We start from the raw sequence: 18,664 nt of genomic DNA, 5'->3' as shown, positions 1-18,664 counted from the left end.
TATCTATCTATCTATCTATCTATCTATCTATCTATCTATCTATCTATCTGTCTATCTATCTATCATCTATGCATGTATCCCCAGTGCTTTGTAAATTTATAATTATGTATTCATCACATTATATATTAAAGTTGTAAATTGACAATTATATGATATTAAAATATAGTATGATAATGACACCTACTTATATTATTAAAATATAGTATAATAATTAATGATATACAATTATAACATATTAAAATATAGTAGAATAATGAATGATATCCAATTATAAAATATATTAAAATATAATAATTAATGCTATATAATTATAATATGCAATATTAAAATATAGTATATTGCATATCATAATACTACATTTTATATTATATTATTATATGCCATATAATATATCATTATATTATGTATCATCTTATAATAAAATATATTGATGTTTAATTAATTTAGTATAATGATGAATAAATAATTAGTTATACGTATATAATAATTAATAGGTTTGTTGAATGGAATTGATGCCTTGTCCCTATTTGTTACCAGAGGTTTATATTTAGTTTAACAGAGCACCTCTGTCCCAAAGCCATTAAAATGAATATTTTTGGTCTGTGGTCTCTCTAGTACTTTCTGCTGTGAAGTGAGCACGAAATATTTTGCAATTATAAAAAATGTGATTGTTGTTCCAAGTGTATAGGGCACTGATCTTTATTCTCACTGTTAGAATTCATCACTGATTGAGAGTTCACAGATCTCTTTGCACAGACGTCTTTTAGAAGATACAACAGCCCTGTATTATTGTCTTTTGTTCTGAGGGAATTCACTCATTGGGGGACAGTAAGGGTGGCATGGGTTTTATATCCATTTAAACCCACTGTAAAAAGTATCATTATTAATAATAGCAGTAATAATAAGGTTTGCAAGGAACTTTACAGCTTTTATCTCATTTGATCCACACAACAAACCTCAGAGATCTGATGGGGCGATTCTTTGTACTTGTGTCTCCAGTGCCAAACACAGTGCTTGGCATGTTGTTGACACTTTATAAAGACCTGACTGATGTGAAAGGAGTGGTTCTGCTTTGTCACAAGGCAGTGTGGTGGCACAGTGGACAGAACACTGCCCTCAGAGCCTGGGAGATTCAAGTTAAAATTTGGCTGCAGTTACTACCTGTGTGACCTTGGAGAAGTCATTAAACTTCTGCCTGCCTCAGTTTCCTCATCTGTAAAGTAGGGGTAATGATAACGCTGACTTCCCAGGGCTGTTGTGAAACTCAAATGAGAGCATAGTTAAAGTACTTTGCAAATCTCAAAATGTTAAGAATAGATTCTATTGTTATTATTCTATCCTGGGATTTAGCACTCAGGTAAGGTATGGAAAAGGGAACTAAGACAAACTTGTCTATATTTTGCCTTTAGAGATGAGACCATGAGAAGTGTAAAGTGTTCAAAAGGAAGCACTTTTCTGTTCATCCTGGTGAAAACCTGGACAAAGCTATGCCACATGTCTTTGTTTATCCACACTATTTTTACATCATATTCTTTGGTCCTTCAGTATCTCAAGGATCTGGGCACCTGTAGGTATGAGGACTGGCTCTGTAACTTGGCCTGGGGAATTGCTAGGGCTCAAACCTTCATTGCCCCGCAAGTGACCGGTAATAAGCTCTTCGAATTTGCCCTAGGCTGGTCTTCAAATGCCGAGCCTACAGTCTCCTGCCAGGTTGATCCCTGAAGCCTTTTTAGTAAGGGGGAACCTTCCTCCATGAGTGCAGCCTTTAAGAATCCAGGATCCTCTCCATACCACCACAAGGCCCTGGAATAGGCTGTGGCTGGGGCCATCATTACTAGATAAATTAATTTAGCAAGCTTGACATAGTCAGAGAAGGGATACCATGGGAAGGGCCCCAAGCACTATTTTTTTTTTTAAAGCAATCGGGGTTAAGTAATTTGCTCAAGGTTACACGGCCAGGTGTTTCTGGGTGGGTGCTAAGTGTCTGAGCCCGGATTCGATCCCAGGTCATCCTGACACTGGAGCCAGTGCTCTTACTCGCTGTGCTACCTGGCCGCCCCTCCCAAGCACTATTTTTGTAGTTTTTTTCACTCTCTTCCCTGAATAAATTCGAGATCATGTAAATTAATTAGATGTGTGCTCCTGACAACTGCTATATTTATTCTCTCACCTGGATGATGCAAACGTCTCCTAATCGGACCCCTGGCTTCCCCCCGATCTCTCTCCTTCCCAATGCAGCTGCCAGTGTATAAGCCTCATAACACCTTTTTGTCTGCTCATATCCCTCCCTGCTCAGGCACTGCCCACTGTCTCTAGGATGATGCCCATGCTCTGTGGGATGGCATTTGAAGTCCTTCCCAGTCTGGCTCCTGCCTCTCTTTCCAGACTTACTGTCTGTTACTCCCCTTCATAGCATTTTCCCTGACAAACTGAACTGCCTATTTCCTCCCTCAGCATTTTTGCCCAAGCTGTGCCCAATGCCTGGGATGCTTCCCTGCTTAAACTCGCTGTTTTCCTTCAAGGCTCAGCTCAGCCCCCAAAGTGACCTCTCCATGATCCCGCTTGCATTTTCCCTGGATCATCAGGTCTAGACACAGTTTCTTTGCTGTTTTTTGTGTTTCTGATCCTTACAACAGTGCCAGCACGGTGGTAGGCTCTTAATTTGTGCTTGTTGCATTAGACTGGCTCTCTAGATCAAAGCTCAAATGGCACCTGAGAAGCCATGTGGTCATTTTACAGGTGAGGAGACTGAGGCCAACAGGGTGTGAAGTGATTTGCCTAGAGTCACATATTAGTAAGGGTCCAAGGCAGATTCAAACTCAGCTCTTCCTGCCTTCAAACCTAGAGCACTAGGCACCATATCACCTAGACATCTAGTGCCAGTTCCTCATTTTCTAGAGACCTATAGGACAATGACTTGCCCAGGTTCACACGACCAGTAAGTGCATAGTCAGAAGTGGAAGCCAGGTTTTCTCCCCCTGAGCTTGGGGCTCTCTCTACTACCCCGTGCTGCCCATAGCCCTCCTAGCCTGGTCCTAGCCTTTGGCTGGGAGTTAGCAGGCCTGGGCCCTCAGTCTTTATCCTAGCACCCTAGGGCATTTGGACAAGCTTCTGGTTTCCGCTTCTGTGACCGAGGCTCTTGGGTTGGGTGGGTATTAAGTCTCTGCGGTGGTGGCAGAGCTTACATCTGTGGTGGGGCCATCTCAGACCTTCTGCCTCCTCCTCTAGACCACCAGGCTGGGCCCCTGGGAAGGAGGCAGATTCCACACTGCCCCAATGGCCTTTGGAGCACTTCACTCTTGCATGCTCCCTGCCATGGTCATGGGTCTTGTGGGTGAATGGAAGAACTGTGCCATCCCACCAGCTTTGACCCAGTTTGTTTGTGTCTGAAGGAGGGAGGGATTGCCCCCTTGGCAGGGGGGCTCCTGGATCTCAGGCCAAATGCAGGTGTGTACTTTGTGATTTGTATGCAGGAAGGGCAATGTGTCAGCAGGTGCTGGGCCTGGTGGAGGCTGGGGCCAAGCAGGGCTCTTTCCAAGGCTGCCTTCTCTGCATGGGGAAGGAGGAGTCGGAGAGTGGCCTCCATGGCCTTTCTGTCTGGTTCAGGGCCCCTTCCCCACTGGGACAGCTCTGTCAGATGGAATCAGTGGAGGCCCCAGTGGGGAGGATCTCCCTAAAAGCCTCTGATTCAGGGAAAATGGAAAGAGCTTCTTCAGTGGTTAAGAAAGCAATGCCTTTAGTCAGGACTGGGAGCTGAAAATGGCGGTCATGGAGGGGTTGCTTTTTTTGGGGCTTTGAAAAAAGAAAGATCTGCCACTTCTGCAGAGAAATAGCCAGCTCTCTCTCTCTGTCTCTGTGTCTCTCTCTGTCTCTGTCTCTCTCTGTCTGTCTCTCTGTCTCTGTCTCTGTCTCTCTCTCTCTCTCTCTCACACACACACACACACACACACACATACACACACTCCTGTGTCCTGAGTAGGGTGGTATAATGGTCAGTGCATTGGACTGGAAGTCAGGAAGACTTGAGTTCAAATCTGAACTCAGACACTTACTAGCTGTGTGACCCCTGGGCAAGTCACTTAACCCTGTTTGCCTCAGTTTCCTCATCTACAAAATGGGAATGATAATAGCACCTGCCTTTCAGGGTTGTTTTGCCAATCAATGTGATAATATTTGTAAAGTGCTTAGCACAGCACCTGGGACGACTCAGTGCTGTACAAATGTTAGCCATTACTGTTATTACAGATGGAGTTCTGACATTTCCTAATCCAATCCAGTCCAACCAAGAAACATTGCTTAATCAAGTGCCTGCTATGTACCAGATGCCAAGTTAGGGACTGGGGGTACAAAGATAGACAATGAAATGGTCCCTGCCCTCAAGGAACTTACTTTCTACTGGGGGAGGGGAGGGGTGGTGACACAGCAAGTCCAGAGCACAAATGCTGGAAATCTCATCGGGACCTCAACACTCACCTAGTCAAATCTTCTATGTCAACCAGCATGGCATCTTGCTCCGTGTGCAATTCATCTCGGATGAGAAGCAGCTGCACCAGCTCTTCATTCAAGCCTGGGGCCAAAGCAAAGACAGACTAGTGTCAATACGTGAGAAGGTGTGTGAGCCTTGAGCCCCTGGCACCTCCTCTCATTTCAGAACCGCAGGGAGGAAAAGAGAACGGCCTCCAGAGCTTCCCGAAGGCTTTGCTGCTCTCTATCGCCAGGCCACTGGCTTTTGCTTTCAGCATGAAGATTTCAAGGAGCAAAGTGGCTGGCCAGGATGCCGGGGCATTTCCAGAATGATGCGTTTTAAGACAGAGCTTTATTGATGTATCTTGTTTTTGACACAATAATCTTTTTCTAATATCACACTCCCTTAAAACAAACAGATAAACCAATGAAGGACAGTTAGGCAACGATATGATATGGCAATTGGGAATGGCCCAAACTTAGAGTTGACCAGGCCTTGAAACAAGAGTCAGCAAACATGTTTAAAAATTTATTTATTTACTTTTAATTTGCAACATTCAGTTCCACAATCCCTTGAGTTCCAAATTTTCTCCCCCTCTCTTGCCTCCCCCCTCCTGCTCCATGATGACATGATCCTATGTAGGTTCCACACTAAACATTAGTCAAGTTGTAAAGAATAATTATATCCAGCAAAAGCAAAAAAGAGAGAGAGCGGGTAATTTGCTTCAGTCTACATCCAGACTCTGCAGCTCTTTATCTGGATGTGGAGAGCCCTCTCCATCATGAGTCCCTCAGCAAACATTTCAAAATAAAGTTTTGTTAAATTTTAAAAAGATAAAACCATCCTTAGCTTGTAGGATCTAGAAAAACAGGCATCTGGAGGTACAAAAACAGACAAGAGGCTGGATTTGACCCCCAAGTCAGCTTGCTGACCCCCTTCTTTAAAAGAAAGCAAGCCAGAATGCTTTCACATTAGTCATATGGAACCAACATTGATTGCAAAAGATTTGACTTTGGTTAGTATTTAGCATGTTTCTTCATTTACATTATTTTAGTCAATTCAATTGTCTAAAGAAGCCTGTCCTCCTACTGGGGAGGCTGTGCAGCCTCACCTCCGCCCCGTGGAAGCCCAGCTTCCAAGGCGCAGCTCAGATGCTCTCCTCCAAAAAGCCTTTCTGGATTTCCCCTATGCTAACTTATTCTCTTATCTACTTATAACTTCCTTTAGAGTTATTTATCTCTGTTGATCCTCTTCAAGAACGAAGGACAAACAACTAATCTGTGTACATATACAGTATCAACTCAGCCGAGTTTACTCAGTAGAACACAAGTTCCTTGAGGCCTTTTGTCTCCCCGGTCAGGCTCACTACATGGTGCTGGCTACATACTCAGTAAATGCTTCTGGGACAGAATTGGATTATTCCCGACATCATCAACTATTAAATTTGAAATGTATCCAAGTAGGTGCAATTATGCCAAGAATGTCAACAATTTACATGTTCTGTCATGGGTTGTGTTGTCTGTCTGATATAGTATGGTCTGGTCTTGGATGGTATGATATGGTTTGATCTGATCTGGTCTTGTCTGGTAGGATCTGGTCCGGTCTGATATGCTGAGATCTGGTTTGGTCTGATCTGATGTACTCTGAACTAGTCTGGCATTTTCATTTTTATAATACACGTGGCCAGTTCCCCCAACCAGGAAACTGCATTCCAAATAACAATGTGAAAGAAAAAGAGTCAGGAGATTAAAAAATAATTACAGTGCCACTCAAGTGGGAAAAGAAATTTCTATTAAGAAAAGAGCTTGTTAAGGAGGAAGAAAAAAGGCTAGAATTTGGTTTCAAAAAGAGCTGAGACAACATTACAGTTTTCACACCTGGGGTTCAGAACATAATTGTTGCTGTTTTGCCTCATTCACTCTTGGGGGGATCTTGTTGACTCTTGATCACAGCATCTGGTAAGAGGCTAGGTGTAAGAGGAAAGGTATTGGGCCTTCTCCCTCTGAAGCCATATGGCCAAAGGGCCTTGGTCCTTGGCCTCTGTGTTTATTCTTTTTGGTTCTAGGTGAAGGAAGTGAAGACACCAACATATTGTGAGTTCAAAGGGTCCAAGATGGTACTTCAGAATCCCAGAATTCCAGGGTCTAGGTTCCAGACCCAGTGAAGCAATGATGCTCCAAGGAGCCAAGAGTGACCTTCAGAGTTAGTGCAGTGGGAGCTTAGAAAAGGACTCATCTAGCAGAGATTCTGGCTTTGGTGGGACCAGTGCTATAAAGGAATTGAACTAAATTATAAGCCTACTTCCCACAGGAGACCAAAGTGGTATAGGGGAGAGTAGGGCTCTGATATATTCAGGGGACATATTTGTATGGTTGTTCTTGCTATGTCCTTGAAGTAATATCTATTGGATGTTAAGTGGTTAAATAGAATTGGGTGTTAGTCATTGCCCCCCCCCCCAACAATGAAAGGAACACAGTTGGTAGAGAAGCTTGAAATAATCACAGTAGAAAAAGAGACCGCTCCCCCCAAATCCTGCAGAAACCTTAGAATTCTGTGGGGCAGTTGGGGCATCTGGCTCTGAGAGAGGAACACAGTGATTGGCTACATGAGGAGTCCTGGGCTGGGATAAAATTTGGCCTTTCTCATTTACAGGATCTCCTGAAGAGATTTTTTACCCAGGTCTCTCTTTTTGAAGACTCTCGTTTGTGGGATCTTAGAACAATTGGCAACCTATCTCTGTACTGATAAACGGCTGTAACCGGACAGTTGGGTTTTCCAGTGTGTGTACCTTCTCTAGACACTTTGGTTTGAGATGACTCTGCAAGTTTTCATATTTGTTGATTTGTTGAATGTTTACGTCTTGTTACTTGCTACGCTCCTGAATCCTGGACAAGTATTGACATTGAGTCTAATATAAGACATACAGGGGTTGCCTCACTAGAATGCTCCTATCTAGTTGGGAGACAGAAAAGAAGAATGCAACTTTCACAATAATAGTCTGGGGCTGCTCTCTCATGCCTGATGGTCTTCTATTAAGACCCACTGCTCATGATCCTTAAAATCACCCTGGGGAAAGATGCCTGGAGTCAGGCTCCCTGAAAGATTGATGTTACGAAGAAAATAAGAAATAGCAGATTAGTGCTACCATCTGAAACCCCAGTGACAGCAGGAAGGACTTAATTAGCCTCCTGGGAGAAGGTATGCCAGAAAGAAAAACAACAGCAAAGACCTGGAATAAAAGCTACATCTCTGGGAATAATTCCATCCCTTATGAACCAAGAGTCACATGTGCTCATTTGGCCAGTGCTACCGGAAAGGACGGGTTAAGTGGCATGTTTTTCTCTTTCCATAATGAGAATTCTCCCAGAGAACTTTAGGGTTTGGCCTCGCTAATTTCCACCTGAGGACCTCAATGTAGCAGGGGACCCAAAGAACATACGGACCCTTGGCATCCCAACTTTAAATATGCGCCACCATCTAAAAAGTAGTATGTAGTTCCGTCTCTTGGAATCCCAGGCTTTCTTAACTTTAAGACTCAGATCAAATACTGCCTTCTTCAAGAGGTTTCCCCAGCTGTCTTCTCCTCTAAGGTTACTGTCCATCTACTCGGTGCACATCTTGCTTATTTACATGTTGTTTCCTCCATTGGGAAGTATGTTCCTTGAGGGTAGGGACTGTTTTTGGTTTTGTTTTGTCCTTATAGTTTGGCACAGACAGACTGGTCTGGCTGAGGCATCAAGGTCCCTTGAAGGAAAGAACAGGGGCATCATGCACCAAGGGAGGAAAATGACGCCCCCTGGACCACCTGTATTTGTTGTCTCCCCATATTAGAGAGCCTCCTGAGGGCAGGGACTGTTTTGCTTTTCTACATGTATTTCCCACATTTAGAAAAGGGTTTTGCACATAACTCATGCATTCATTCATGTGTGTCTAGTGCAAAGCAAGAAAATAATAAATAGTTGTAGACTATTTGGCTACTCACTTCTAAAATCATAAGTAGCATCAATGTTAATTAAAGATCCAACATGATCTGAACATCCCAACAATAGGGACTGTGCCAAAGAAGAAGGGGTCTCCACTGGAGGTAATGGGTTCCCCTTCTGTAGAGGCCTTCAAGAAATGACAGGATGGCCACTTGCTGGGTATGCTGGAGCTGGGATTCTTGGCCAAGCATGCGTTGGACTAGATTGGCCCCTGATCCCTTCCAACCTGGATAGTCTGTGAACTAAAATCTCATGTGTATCCTTCAAAAACCACCAGATACCTACTTTGTGATCTCAAGAACAGCAAAGAAATAAACAGTAAAACAGTGAAATGGATTTTAAAGCTCTTCAGTGTCTAGCATTGGTAGCAATTTATTCTTTATGAAAAGAAACTGCAGACTATTTTTTTTTTAATTTAAGGAAAGAAAATCATTCCCAGATAGAGAATTGGTAGCTTTATTTACATAAATTTAATAGAAGCAAATCATTTTTTCTCTGAACTCCCAATAGTTCATAAACAGATAGGGAGCAGGTTTCATCATCATTCCTCTGAAGACGGGCTTGCCAATAGCCCTCTTCTCATGTTGCCTTGGTGAGAGTTCTCAAGTATTTGAACATTTTTTTTCTTTTACAATATTGTAGACTTTGTAAGAACTCTTCTCCTGATTTTCTCACTTACCTCTCTATGAGTTCATACAAGTCCTCTTAGGGTTCTCTGAATTTGTGCCTTTTGTTACAGCACAAAAACATTCCATTCCATTCATATGCTAGAACTTGGTTGGCCACTGTCCAGCTGACAGATCCTTACTTCCCTATTCTTTGCCACATCAAAAAGTGCTACTATGAATATTTTTGTACTGATGGGAATTTTTCATCTTTCTTTGAACTCTTTGGATATGAGCCTAGGAGAAGTATTGCTGTGTCAAAGAATATGTACAAGTTAGTGACTTTTTGGATCTAATTCCAATGACTTTTCAGAATAGTTGTACTAATGCAGAGCTTTCTCTCTTAATCCCTTGTTTGGTCAAGAACGCTTATCCATAATTTTATCTCCTAATTCACTGGTACCTAGATTAGGTATCTTTTGAGGCTGTTAGTGAAATAGAGTATGAAATGTTGATGTGAACCTCATTTCTGCCACACTAGTTTTCAGTTTTCCCCATAGAGTTTATTGAATAATGAGTTCTTCCACGAGAATTTGGGAACTTTGTTTTTTCCCACTCTATGCTATCATGCTCATGTGCTTCTACAGAATGTTTCTGATCTGTCCCACTGATCTACTTTGCTATTTTTAACCAGTACTAAATAGTTTGGATGATAATTGCCTTTTGGGATGGCTAAGTCCTATCCTTTCTCATTTTTTTTTCCATTTTCCCCATGAAATTTTTTTGATCATTTGTTCCTCTACATGAATTTTGTTATTATTTTTTTTCTGGTTCTATAAAGTAACCCTTTGGTAGTAGTTTGGCTAAAAATATAAATAGCACTGAAAAAATGAATTAAGTAATATTGTCATTTTATTGTATTGGCATGGCCAAACCATGAATAATAAATATTTCTCCAATGGCTTAAATTATTTTCATTCCATTGTTGTTCAGTTATTTTCAGTTGTATCAGACTCTTCATGAATCCATTTGGGGTTTTCTTGGTGAAGATACTGGAGTGGTTTGCCATTTCCTTCTCCAGCTCATTTTATGGATGAAGAAACTGAGGCACATAGGGTTAAGTCAGGAAGTATCTGAGGCCAGATCTGATCTCAAGAAAGATGAATATTGCTGACATCAGGCTTGGCATTCTATTTACTGTGCCATCTATTTCCCTGGCTGAGACTGCCATCATTCACTGGTTCTTACACCCCTGCCCCCTTTTAGTCCTCTGATTATTATCTGTCTACCAAAATTGGAGTTTGTTTTGCTTATGGCTATGGTCCCTCCAACTTTATCTTTCCTCTTAAATTTCTTATCACCTGCCCTTTAATGTTGTAATACAGTATTTTCTCTCTCTCCCTCTCTCTTCTCTTTCTCTTCTTCCTCTCTCTTTTCTCTTTCTCTCTTCTTTCTCCCTCTCCTCTCTCTCTCTTTTGCTCTCTGTAATTGTCTTTTGTTTGTTCCAGATGTTATTTCTGTACCTCACTCCTTCTTACATTGTGTATATTCTTCTTATACACCCCAGTTATAAGAAATAGTAAGTATTGCATCTCTCTTCCTCATTTCTTCCCTATATTCATATATACTTCCCTTTTATTTCCTCTGTTAAGGTCATCAAGGCAGAAAAAAAAACCCAACTACCAGTCCCTCTGTTTTTTCCTATTTAATTTCCACTGTGACCTTTGAAGTCATTAAGATTTTAATGGAATATTTATCTCCTTATTTCCCATTATATTATCAGTGTTGTAAAACTATCTTCTGGGTTCTCATCTTGGTTGTATCTTTATCCATAACATTTTTCAAGTGTCCAGTGAGTTTTTTGGGGTTTGTTCATATCTCTAGCCTCGGCTCCTGATTTAGGAATTTTTGCCAGTGCCTCCACCTTTTCCTACCTTCTTGAATGAGGTGGTCAGGTCCTGTTTGGCTCTGACCCTACTTCCTTAGGCTCTTGCCTCTATCTTCCACTTCTGTCATGTTTGCTTTCTGAGTACTGTCCAGGAACTAGATACCTGGTCAGAGATTTGTGGTTGGTTGTCCCTGGTCAGGGACCTGCTATAGACTATCCCTCCCCCACCTCCCCCCCCCAGGGCTTCCCTTGTTGAGATATTACCATGATCCACAACCATAGGCTTCCCTACTCAGAGTGCTGCCATAGGCCCATGATTTGTTCATCTGATTTTGTGCTGGTTTCTCTGGTAGGGCCCATCTTTCAGCAACTCTCGCTTGGTTTTCATCTTGGGTTGGATGAAGGAGCTTTCTGATATTTCTCTTTGCACTTCTTGGTCATTGGCCGGTCTGGTGCCCTTTGTGCATCTCTTAAGTCGAAGTGGGTTAGAGATGGGGCCCACTGAGATTTTCATACCCTCATCTTAGCCATATTTTTAGCCTATTCCCTCCACAGAAATAGATGAACACTTAAGTGGGTACTCATGTGCTTGTCGAATCACTGTGAATAAAGACATCTAGGTTATCCTCATGCTCCATTTGAAAACATTCAGTATTTTGTCACATGGTTAATTCAAGGCATAATTACTTATCTATGTGGCAAGTCCTTCTAGTAGATTATAAATTCTATAAAGATCAGGACGGTGGTTTATCTAAACATCTCTCTGCCAGCACCTAGCATACCGCTGTACTGCATTTAGTAGATGTTTAATAAATGTTTGTTGAATTCAACTGGAGCAAATGATGTATGTTATACTTACTCTCTATTTGGGAGTGGAGATCATTGACTATCACTTGTAGCTGCCCAATGGTCATGTCTCTCAGGTCAGTAGGTTTTAAACTTCTTTTCATCAAACATTCACTTATATGAGCCATGTGTGGCAGCTAAAGATTTGGGGGGAAAAGGGGAAAAAAACTTAAATAGGATTGTTTGATCAATCATTTGCCCCAAGATATCCACCCATCATCACCACCATCACTACCACCATCACCACCATCATCATACTTATTCACATTTATACAACATTCTAAGGTTTATAAAGTACTTTCCTCTCAACAATACTACAAAATGGTTGACCAAGGTTATAGTCCCTATCTTGTAGATGAGGGAACTTGAGACTTAATCATACATGTAGGAACTTGGTGAGATGGGGTTCAAAGCTAGACTTCCTACTTAAAAAGGTCAGGGCACTGTTCAGTATTCCATAAAAAGGAAGAACATTTATTGCTATTCAGTTACTATTAATTTAGGAAGTATACTTTTAACACTTCTCAATTTATGTCTTTTTAGTAAGGGCGCCCTGGATCAGTGGCTGTACAGGTGCCTTTTGTCCAAGCTACTTTAAAATAGTTGTTATATCTTATGATTGACTTTTAATAAAATATTATTAAATTGTGAGTCTTCTGAAGGGATAGATCTAGGAATACAGTGTACCCTCAGGGTCTAACTGTAGAACCAAATGAGTATTTAGAGCTCTCTGATGCATTATAGAACTAGGGTTGGAAATATGAAATATACAAGCAAGGAAGTTGATATGGCCACACATTTTTATGAATTTATTTAGTATCTTGCTACTTTATTAGATTTATTGATTGTCATAATTAGCTTTTTTGCTGAGTCTCTAGGGTTTCTCTGAGTAAAACATTATGGCACAAACAAAAAAGAGATATTTTTGTCTTTTCTTTACCTATGTTTATGCCTTTAATTTTTTCTCATCTTATTGCTATTACTAGAATTTCAATACCTTTGTGAATAACAATGGGGAAAAGGAGCATCTTTGCTTTTCTCCTGCATTTGTAGAGAAAATTTCTAGTATTTTCTCCCACTGCAAATAATGCTAACTTTTGGCTTTCAGTCTATGACTAAGTCATTTTTAAGAAACTGAGTTTTTAAAATTCTTTGGGGTTCAAAAGCTTTAATATATGGCTAATATGACCTAGGGAAGCTAATGAAGACATACATATTAAGAAGAATTCAGCAAGAAATACAAATTTCTTCTCAGTGTGAAGATAGTTGAAGGGAATATATATATTTATATACATATATATGCATGTATAAGTGGGTGTATGTGTGTATATATGTATATGTGTATATGTGTGTACACGTATACATAGACAGATGGCACAGGGTGAATTGAATATGAAGGGATGATATCTAAAAAACAAAATTAAGAGGTAAGAGAGGAATATATTGGGAGAAGGAGAAAGGGAGAGGTAGAATAGAGTAAATTATCTCACATAAAAGAGGCAAGAGAAAGCTATTACAATGGAGGGGAAGAACAGGAAGGTGAAAGGGAATGAATCAACCTTACTCTCATTGGATTTGGCTTAAGGAGGGAATAACATACACACTCAATTGGGTGTCTTACCCTACAGGAAAGTAGGGGGGAAGGGGATGAGAGGAGGGGGTGATAGAAGGGAGGGTATATTTGGGGGAGAGGGTAGTCAGAAGCAAACACTTTTGAAAACAGACAGGGTCAAAGGAGAAAAATAGAATAAATAGGGGGTGGGATAGGATGGAGGGAAATATAGTTAATCTTTCACAACATGACTACTATGGAAATGTTTTGCATTACTACACATGTATAACCTATGTTGAATTTCTTGTCTTCTCAGTTGGGGTGAGTGAGGAGGGAAGAAGGGAGAGAATCTGGAACTCAAAATTTTTAAAAAAAATGTTAAAAAATTGTTGTTACATGCAACTGGGAAATAAGATATACAGGCAATGGGGTATAGAAATCCAACTTGCCCTACAAGAAAGTAAGGGGTAAGGGGGTAAGGGGAGGGATAGGGGTGGATATCTGAGAGGGCAGACTAGGGGAAGTAGTAATCAGTAAGTATGCCATCTTGGGGTGGGGGTAGGGAGAAAATTTGGAACTCAAAATCTTGTGGAAATCAATATTGAAAACTAAAAATAAATAAATTCTGAAAAAAAGGAAATGCAAATTTAAAAAATTCAGCAATTCATACAAGAAAAATTGGAAGTCTGGTAGAGTACAAAGGACACTGGTTTGAAAGGAGGAGACTGGTTGAAAATAACATTTTATTATTAACTCACTATGGGGCCTCTCTTGGCCTCACATTTCTATCTGTAAAATGAGGTAGAAAAGATTATTTCTTTTCTTTATATCTTTTCTATATCTACTGCTATTATTTCCAAGGTCTCTTCTAGTTCTGAAGGTCCTCTTTCTAATGTTAGTTTCCCTTCTGAGAAATCTTTTGCTTATATAGCTACTGTATAGAAAGAGCCAGAGTACTGGGAACAGAAAGAATCACAGTGACCTGTTTCTCAATGACATTGGGTACTTTTTTAAAAAGTGCCATTGAGAAATCCAGGATTGTGTAACTCGAGTAGGGAAGGACTGATGACAACATCTGCTTAGCAGCTTTCTAAACATCTGCATGGACACTTACAAGATCAGCCACTGGAGATTTTTTCCTGTTCTGTTTCTCCACTTCTACTTGCATTTTGGCCATTGGTTTGGCCATAGCGAGTGCCATCTTGGCCTCTGCCTGCAGCTTCCTTTGTCTGGTGAGAAAATCCATGTCATCCAGAGACTCCGACTCCTCTTCAGTTGTGTCTCTGTCAGAGTATGAAGAGCTCTGCTTGCTCTGTGGGGTCACAAGAACAGCAACAGTCAAGAACTTCTTTCATTTTTCCATGCTCCAGGAAATGGGTCCCAATTACTTTAATTGACCTCCTATGCATTTTGTATTTGTGTATCTTTGTACCGAGTATCAGATCATACATTTACTTATTTATTTTTCTTTTTTTTTTTTGGAGGGGGGAAGGCAGGGCAATTGGGGTTAAGTGACTTGCTCAAGGTCATGTGGTTAGTAAGTGTTAAGTGTCTGAGGCCACATTTGAACTCAACTCTTCCTGAGTCCAGGGCCAGTGCTCTATTCACTGCACCACCTAGCTGCCTCTCAGACCCTAAATGTAGAGCTGGAACAGACTGAAAGACAAAAGTTAGCATTATTTGCAGCGGGAGAAAATATTAGAAACTTTCCCTACAAAAAATACAGGAGAAAAGTAAGGATGCTCCTTTTCCCTATTGCTATTCACATAGGTCGAGAAATTCTAGTAATACTTAATAAGATGAGAAAAAATTAAAGTCCCCCATTAGGGAGCAGCAGAATCACTCTTCTATTCCACAACAACTTTGTATGTCAGAATGCTTTGGATTTGAGTCAATGTTCACTTTTCCACTCACGTATCTCAGTACATGGTTTTGGTGTCCTTGGTGCTGAAGTCAACCCCCAAATGCCTTTTCAATCAATGCCAGGAACAGAAGGAAATGAAGCTTTCTGATTTCAGTATGAGCAGGATGTGACAGAAATGATGCAATGAATTATAAGAGAGATTTGAATTTGTAAAATTAAAGCTTCCCTTGTCCCATCCTTTTTTTTTTTTTGAGGGGGGTGGGTGTGGTCAGACAAAAGAAAAAAGAATCAAAGGGTCATTCTGAAATTTAATCAAAAGTTTATGCAATCTGGGGCACACCACAGAGGACCAGATTTTGTGAAGCAAATGAAACCATCAATGTAAATGTAAATGACATTCAATGGGCAGAAATGAACCAATGATCTCAGGATCTGATCATTAATGGACAAATCACCTTTGAATAGCTCTGCCTTCTCACTTCCCCATTCTGGATTCTTCATTTCCCTTTAAGACTCAGCTAAGGTAGTAAGTACCTTCTATATGAAGCCTTTCCCAGCCTTGCCAATTATTATTGCTTTCCCATAAAATGACTTTAATTGACCTCCTATGCAGTTTGTATGTGTGTATCTTTGTAACAAGTATCAGATTATAAATTTGGAGCTGGAACTGACTTTAGAGACCATGTCTTATCTCTTCCTTTTATTAAGGAGGAAACTAAGTGGCTTTCTCAGGGTCACATAGCAAATGCCAGAGGCAGGATGTGAACTCAGGTCTCCCTGATTCCAACTCCAACCCTCTATCTACTAATCTGATGATCTTTTTGGCAGCAGCCAATGATGGTTGGAGTTTGTACTTACATGCTTACTTGGGAATAGAACTCTGCCTCATCTATTTCCTCCATCAGAACATTAGCTTGCATTTATTTCAAAGTCACTGAATAACTTCAATACCTCATTTGTACTTTTAATGCACCATAATTTCCTCTTTCACTAATTATAATTTTCTAAGAGCTTCAAAAATGTGAGAAATTTCACTTAATTTTTCTGTCCGAACTCTTGTCTCTCAATGGACTGGGTAGCTTCATGAGCTCAGTGAGAAGACTCATGGGGAGTCAAATATCTCAATGGGAATCCATACCATGGTTGTCTTACCATAGGTGACAAAGGGGTGTCCAGGCTTGTTTCCGTCTTACTGTCATCTGCGTCACTGTCTTTGTCACTGCCGCTGTCATTCACAAAACAAATTTGTAAGTTCATCCCACTTTGTAGCCTAGACCGAAAAAAAAAAGGCACAGTGAGTTGTAAATTTGTGGTTTTCTTCTTCAGCTGCAATAAGATTATTTCCCTGAGAAAAAAGTTTTCAGGAAAGTATTTCCAACAAAGATAGTTACTTGAGAGCCTCTGTGGTGAGAAAGAGAGACAGAGACAGAGACAGAAAGACAAAAAGAGACCAAGAGGAGAGACAGAGACAGAGATGTACAGAAACAGAGACAGAGAGAGAAAGATAGAGAGAAGAGAGACAGAGAAAGAGCCAGAGCCAGAGAGAGGAGACAGAGAAAGCATGCACCTTGGAATCAGGAAGATCTAGGCTAGGTTTAACTGCTGACAAAGTAGATGTTTGACCCTGGACAAGTCACTTAGCTAACTGCTTAATGTGAGAGACAACTCTCTAAGGAGGTTATAGATGACTTGTTAATGGGTATCCAAAAGAAATAATAGGTCTGGCAACTGCTTTTGCCCCCTGCCCCCATCTATCCCAAAGTAGTAACACTCTTATTGTTTAGAGTGCCTCAAACTGCATCGAGAGTCAGGAGGTATCTGGGCTTGAATTCCATGTAACTGCTGACTTAGTTGTGTGGTGCAGGGTAAGCCAGACAACCCTACTTTTGTCTTCTTTGTTAAGTGAAAAATAGGGCTAGATTTTAAATGAGGAAGTTTTAATAGCTTTAAAATGCACTAAAGGAATTTGGGACACTCTACATATGTAGTGTATGTTTCACAAACCTCCAAGTGCTGGAAAAAGTCAGCCATTGTGATTGTTTTATTTTCTAAATTCTGGTATTCCATTTCAGGGGCATCTCTGTGAAATGAATGGGAAAAGCCTCACCTTCCACCAGCTTGCCTGGACTTGGAGCCAATGAACCACTTTCTAATTGATTTCTACCCCCAGCCACATTCAGATCTGGAGTCCTTAGAAGGACAAAGATGGCTACTGGCTGGAATGTTTCCTGGCTCAGACTGTACAGTCCTACAGAGGTTAGACATAACTAAATACTGTAGAGCAAATGCTAGCTCACCCAGAGGAGAAAGCCTTCAGGAGGAGAACACAGACTATTGTTTTTTCAAGTAATTTATAATAGGAATGTCTCAGGGGGCCTTGCTGGAGAATATTACTACCTGTGTGACCTTGGGGAAGTCACAAACTCTTGGGTCCTCGGTTTCCCCATCCAGGACTTGGACTAGAGATCCTTGAGGGTTGCTCCCAGCTTTAAGCCTACAATCAACCTATTTGATAATTAGTTGAAAAGGGCACTTCCTTCAGTCCTACCATTAGCCCCAGTCTATGTGATCTTCAAGAAGGGAGAGGAATTAGATCCGTGATTTTATTGGTATCAGGAATTTCTGGGTGAAGGGATTCCTACCAATTCAGGGAGTCAACTTTCTGCAACTTTAGTGTTAGGTAGTTGCCCAGAATCCTGAAAGGTTAAGTGATTTTTCTCAGTGTCACATCATATGAGTCCAAGGTGGGACTTGAACTCAGGTCTCCTTGGCTTCAGGGCCATTTCTTGAACCACTACACTGCTGCTGTCTCATGAACTTTCCCCCAGCTTTCCAAGAAGTGCTCACTGAACTAACTTGTGCCAGGTCATGGGTCCAGAGAACGATCGGACTGGACTCCTACTAGCATTACTGTCTCTTCTCTGTGGCCATCAGCAACTTCTCCTGTGCAGATGAAACTTTATTCCCAAACAGCATAAATGCTAAAGTGCCAATTCTCATGGAGCCCGCTTTAGAGACTTCCTTAGATTCAAAGCAGTAAGGAACAAGTAAACGTAAAGCCATTCAAGCTGCCAGACCACACAGCAGCAATGGGAATCTGGTGCCACCTATTGCTGAAATCTGTGATTAATTAAAGTTTGGAGTGTTTTCTACTTTGTAACACCTCTGGGCTCCCTTGAGCACACAGTGCTCTCCTCTGCCCTTGGGCAGGGGCTAGTGCTAAGGAATAAAGGCTATCCATAGATCAACAAACATGTATTCAGTGCTTACTATGTTCCAGGCACTGTCAAACCTACAGTTTCTAGGAGAGGGGGAAAGTTTCCCTGGCCTTTAAGGACACTGGTCTGTACATGCCATGTCTTCTGCTGGGAACACACTTCCCTTGTATGAGACTAGATTGTGGTTTGATGTATCATCTATCTATCTATCTATCTATCTATCTATCTATCTATCTATCTATC

The 18,664-nt window shown here is 41.0% G+C and overlaps 1 protein-coding gene across 8 annotated transcripts in view; it reads right to left on the bottom strand.

The window, feature by feature from the left end:
* SCHIP1 (schwannomin interacting protein 1) overlaps positions 1-18,664 on the bottom strand; it is a 212,957-nt gene that overhangs the window by 4,609 nt on the left and 189,684 nt on the right. For all 8 annotated transcript variants that reach the window (XM_069083476.1, XM_069083480.1, XM_069083477.1 and 5 more), the window contains 4 exons: positions 16,356-16,473; positions 14,454-14,651; positions 11,801-11,924; positions 4,474-4,567 (listed from right to left, as the gene is read on the bottom strand). In XM_069083476.1, coding sequence (XP_068939577.1) covers positions 4,474-4,567; positions 11,801-11,924; positions 14,454-14,651; positions 16,356-16,473 — 534 coding nt within the window. The remainder of the gene's footprint in view (positions 1-4,473; positions 4,568-11,800; positions 11,925-14,453; positions 14,652-16,355; positions 16,474-18,664) is intronic.

The sequence above is a fragment of the Petaurus breviceps genome, unplaced genomic scaffold (genome assembly GCF_028583685.1).
Source record: "Petaurus breviceps papuanus isolate PSGF00001 unplaced genomic scaffold, PetGlider_PUasm1.0 173, whole genome shotgun sequence".
In the NCBI taxonomy this organism is placed as follows: Eukaryota; Metazoa; Chordata; class Mammalia; order Diprotodontia; family Petauridae; genus Petaurus; species Petaurus breviceps.
This window is presented reverse-complemented; position numbering and strand designations above follow the sequence as displayed.